The following is a 3,943-nucleotide window of genomic DNA, read 5'->3' on the forward strand; positions in this document are numbered from 1 at the left end:
AGATATGCATATGTATTTACATAATACTTGAGAAAGAGGCAATAATTAAGGATATAGAATGAATTACGGAAATGAATTACAGAACGCAGGTAATGATTCATATGTTAGCTGTTTAAGCTGGAGATGGCATGGGGGGGAAAAAAATGTTATGCCTAGATGTTCTAGTGCAGAGATCTGTAGCGTCTGCCTGAAGGGAGAAGTGCAAACAGGTTAATTATATATATATATATGTTGAATACAAAATATTTCATTATTGTAGTATTTTAGTACAGTTATTTTACAGTAATTGCCGTATTCATTTACCATAGTATTGTATGCACGTGCTACTCCAAGAAACTTGTTTTAGAAATAACAGTATGTATTTGCTAGACAAATTATAGAAACTCACTCAGAAATAGCTAGCAAATTCACAATTACAAAGAAGTAACACGTTGTATTAAACATGAAATTTCGAAGTATAGTAAAAAAATAAATAAAAAATAAGTATTTTCTTCTAAAACCTACTCAAATAATCTTTGTTTTATTTACAACAACAACAAAGAAAATCACTTTTTACCAAAATCATTGTTTTCTTGTTTACATAATACTAAACAACATGCACGATTCTTTTCAATGTTGGAGAATTTATTTTAATGAAGAAAAAAAAACATTTTGTGACATAATAATGTTTGAGACTTTCAGTTGTAGGGTTTTTTTATGGATCTGAATCTCTGAATCTGTATCCCGAAGAAGCGCTTCAGAAATAAAGAATTGTGGATTTATATGAAATCTCATCAGGAGGGGAAGGCCGCCATTCATCTGGCTGCAGAACAAGGTCATCAAGACATCGTGGACATCCTGCTGGCCCATAAGGCCTTTGTGAACGCCAAGACCAAACTGGGCCTGACGCCTCTGCACCTCAGCGCTCAGAGCGGCTCGGCGCAGCTCGTCAGGCTACTGGTGGAGACCCATCAGGCCAGTGTTGATGTTCTCTCTCTGGTAAGAACTGAAAGCTCTGTGCAGATGTGATAACCTAGAGAAATGAAACTGAGCGGCTCATTTTCACAGAGAAAGCAGACGCCTCTGCATCTGGCAGCCATCAGCGGACAGCTGGACGTTTGCAGCAGCCTGTTAAACCTGAAAGCTGACATCACTGCTACAGATATTGTGAGTGTAATGAGACAGAAACACAGATACTTGCAATAAATAATATATTGTTTTATTCTTCATTTGTGAATTCAGATTACATCTCAAATCCACCATGATGCAACTTCAAAAATTGACTTGCCAGCAAAGTGGTGAAACCACTTTGTGAATTTGTTTGCCGTCTATCAATTATGTATTTCCTTTATTTAAACAAAATTTAATTTAAATATGAATAGTAAACTTAATACAACTGATATATAATTGAAATAACTCCTAAGTGATTTTTACATTTATCTAAATAAATGCTTTTTACACAGCCAAGTTTATTCTGAGTAATCTCTATAATTGATCCAAATTCAATATAACACAGTAAAATATAAAAAGATATAATAAATAATACACAACTTTTGTACAAATATATTTATACAGATATAATTTAATTTATATTATATTGTATATACATGATAAAACGTAACCCAATAAATAACATTAAACCTATAACATTATTTGTTGCCATTAGTTAACATGAACTAATGAACAATACCTGCAGGATTTATTAATCTAGCTAATGTGAATTTCAGCATTTAATAATACCTTTTTAAAATGACAAGTTGTATTTGTTAATAATCGTTAATTCACTGTGAACTAACATGTGAAAATCAATGAACAGTTGTTTTTTATTAAGTAACATTAAGATTAAGATTAATAAATGCTGGAAAAAAAAAAAATATATTGGTAGTTGGTAGTTCTTGTTAGCTAATGCATTAACTAATGTGAACGAATGAGACCTTAATGTGAAGTGATACCAAAATAAACCTTCAAATATTTTAATAAAACTTCCTATAATAAAACCTGTTTATGAAACGTTTGAGGTAAAATACGATAAATTATTCTCTATATTTTCTTTATAAGTCGGAGATGTCATCTTTATAGCTGACAGAACCCTGATAATAATAATAATAATAATAATCCTGCCATTTTGTGTTATTGTACTTGGAATTAAAATATTAAACTTGAAACAAGTCATCTAATAAGTGACAAAGCCAAGTTTATTCTACAAATTCTCAAAATTCTGCATAAAGACAGTAAAATATTAAAAATATATATTATGTAAATATTTATACTGTAATTCATAATTATTAATATTTTAATCAATTCATGATTGTATATTCATAATTTAACATTTAAATAGAGTATTTTTTCCTAGTAATGTAAATGCAGCTTTTCGTGGTGTATATGCTAATTCCAGATGCAGCCTCTGCTGTCTGAATGAAGTATATCTAATATATATTCTCAAAATATGCTTTACTATTTTAAGAGAATATTGCTTCTCAAATTCCCCCAGTCCTGTTTTTCCACTGCCCACTTCTCTTTATAACTGACAGAATCCTGACAATAATAACAGTGATCCTGCCATCGTGGCTCATCTCGTGGTGTTTGTTTCAGCGCGGTCAGACTCCTCTTCATCTGGCGGCGGAGAACGATCACTCGGAGGTGGTGAAGCTGTTTCTGAGGCAGCGGCCTGAATTAGCCATGCTAGCTAACATGGAGGGAGCGACCTGCACACACATGGCTGCGGCTAAAGGCAGCGTGGCCGTCATTAAAGAGCTGCTGCTGTTTAATCAAGGAGGACCGGTCACACTCAACAACAAGGTCAGGACGTCAAAGGTCATTTCATGCTTTATTATTTTAGTATCATTAAGATACTGTTATTAATATTTTAAAGATTATTTTTATGATTTCATTTCTGATTTTAGTTAGTTTTAGAAATTTGGAACAAATTTTATTTTATTTTTTTCAGTTTTTATTAATGTAGTTTTTAATGTGAATATATCTATATAGTTTTTTTTTTAACTTAATTTTTATTAGAAACCGTATATTCCCATAAGTTTAAATATTTCATATTAGTTACAGTAACAACAGAACTGCAAATATAATGCAAATACAAGAGGCAGCAAACAGAAATACCAGAATTTTATTTAAAATTTGATTTGATTAAATATCTGAAACAAACGAAAAATAAGAATGAGAATTAGATATTTAAATTAACCATCAATCATGTTTTTTATTCAATTTGATTTCAGTTTTAGATATTTTAAATACTTATACTTAGTTAAACTAAATAAAAATGAGAAATGTTTCCTTGGGAAGTGGCTGAATTTTTTATATATATATATATATATATATATTGTCACGGGAGGAGCAAACGACAGACACAGTGGGTGTGGCGTCAGGCCTCGGAGAGGCTTTTATTTTCAAATAATAAAACAGTGGCCAGATAAGGGAATAAAGTGTCCAAAATAAACGGGATCTGGTGTCCTCGTCGTGCTACCGGGGTAGTGAAGGTGGGGCAGTGTTCAGGAAGGAAGGGTCCAGGTAAGGGGCGGAGACCGGCGGCTGCACGCGCTCCCCTCTCCAGTCGCGAGGGGCGGCGGCTTCTTCCAGCGGCTGCATCCTTCTCGCCTTGGCCCCGGCGTGTGAAGGGACTAGACGGCCCGGCATCCTGGCCTGACGGCCGTGTAACGGGTGCGTTTCTTGTCCGGACCGCGGGTCCGGTAGCTCACGACTCTGGCGGCACGGGAGTCCCTCTATGCACCCTTCCTGGACCCACGAGGACACCAGCGTGCATGCACGAGGAAGAGACCGGTCTCCCGAGGAGAGGCGCGCTCGGCATTTAACACAGCGGCGGTGATGAGGCTCCATTCGGTTCAGGTGTGCCCCATCACACGCCGCCAGCCCTGGCTATTTCAGCGCCCCTCCTCTCTCACGCACCCACTCCTGTCGGGAGCCTGGCGAAGGGCGGGGATTAAGGGACGGG

The 3,943-nt window shown here is 35.9% G+C and overlaps 1 protein-coding gene across 1 annotated transcript in view; it reads left to right on the plus strand.

The window, feature by feature from the left end:
- Positions 1–3,943, plus strand: part of LOC107706577 (serine/threonine-protein phosphatase 6 regulatory ankyrin repeat subunit C-like) — a 51,296-nt gene that overhangs the window by 33,724 nt on the left and 13,629 nt on the right. The window contains exons 17-19 of the mRNA XM_016510334.1: positions 778–978; positions 1,048–1,146; positions 2,572–2,778. Of these exons, the coding sequence (XP_016365820.1) occupies positions 778–978; positions 1,048–1,146; positions 2,572–2,778 (507 nt within the window). The remainder of the gene's footprint in view (positions 1–777; positions 979–1,047; positions 1,147–2,571; positions 2,779–3,943) is intronic.

The sequence above is a fragment of the Sinocyclocheilus rhinocerous genome, unplaced genomic scaffold (genome assembly GCF_001515625.1).
Source record: "Sinocyclocheilus rhinocerous isolate Xijiao unplaced genomic scaffold, SAMN03320098_v1.1 scaffold775, whole genome shotgun sequence".
NCBI lineage: Eukaryota > Metazoa > Chordata > Actinopteri > Cypriniformes > Cyprinidae > Sinocyclocheilus > Sinocyclocheilus rhinocerous.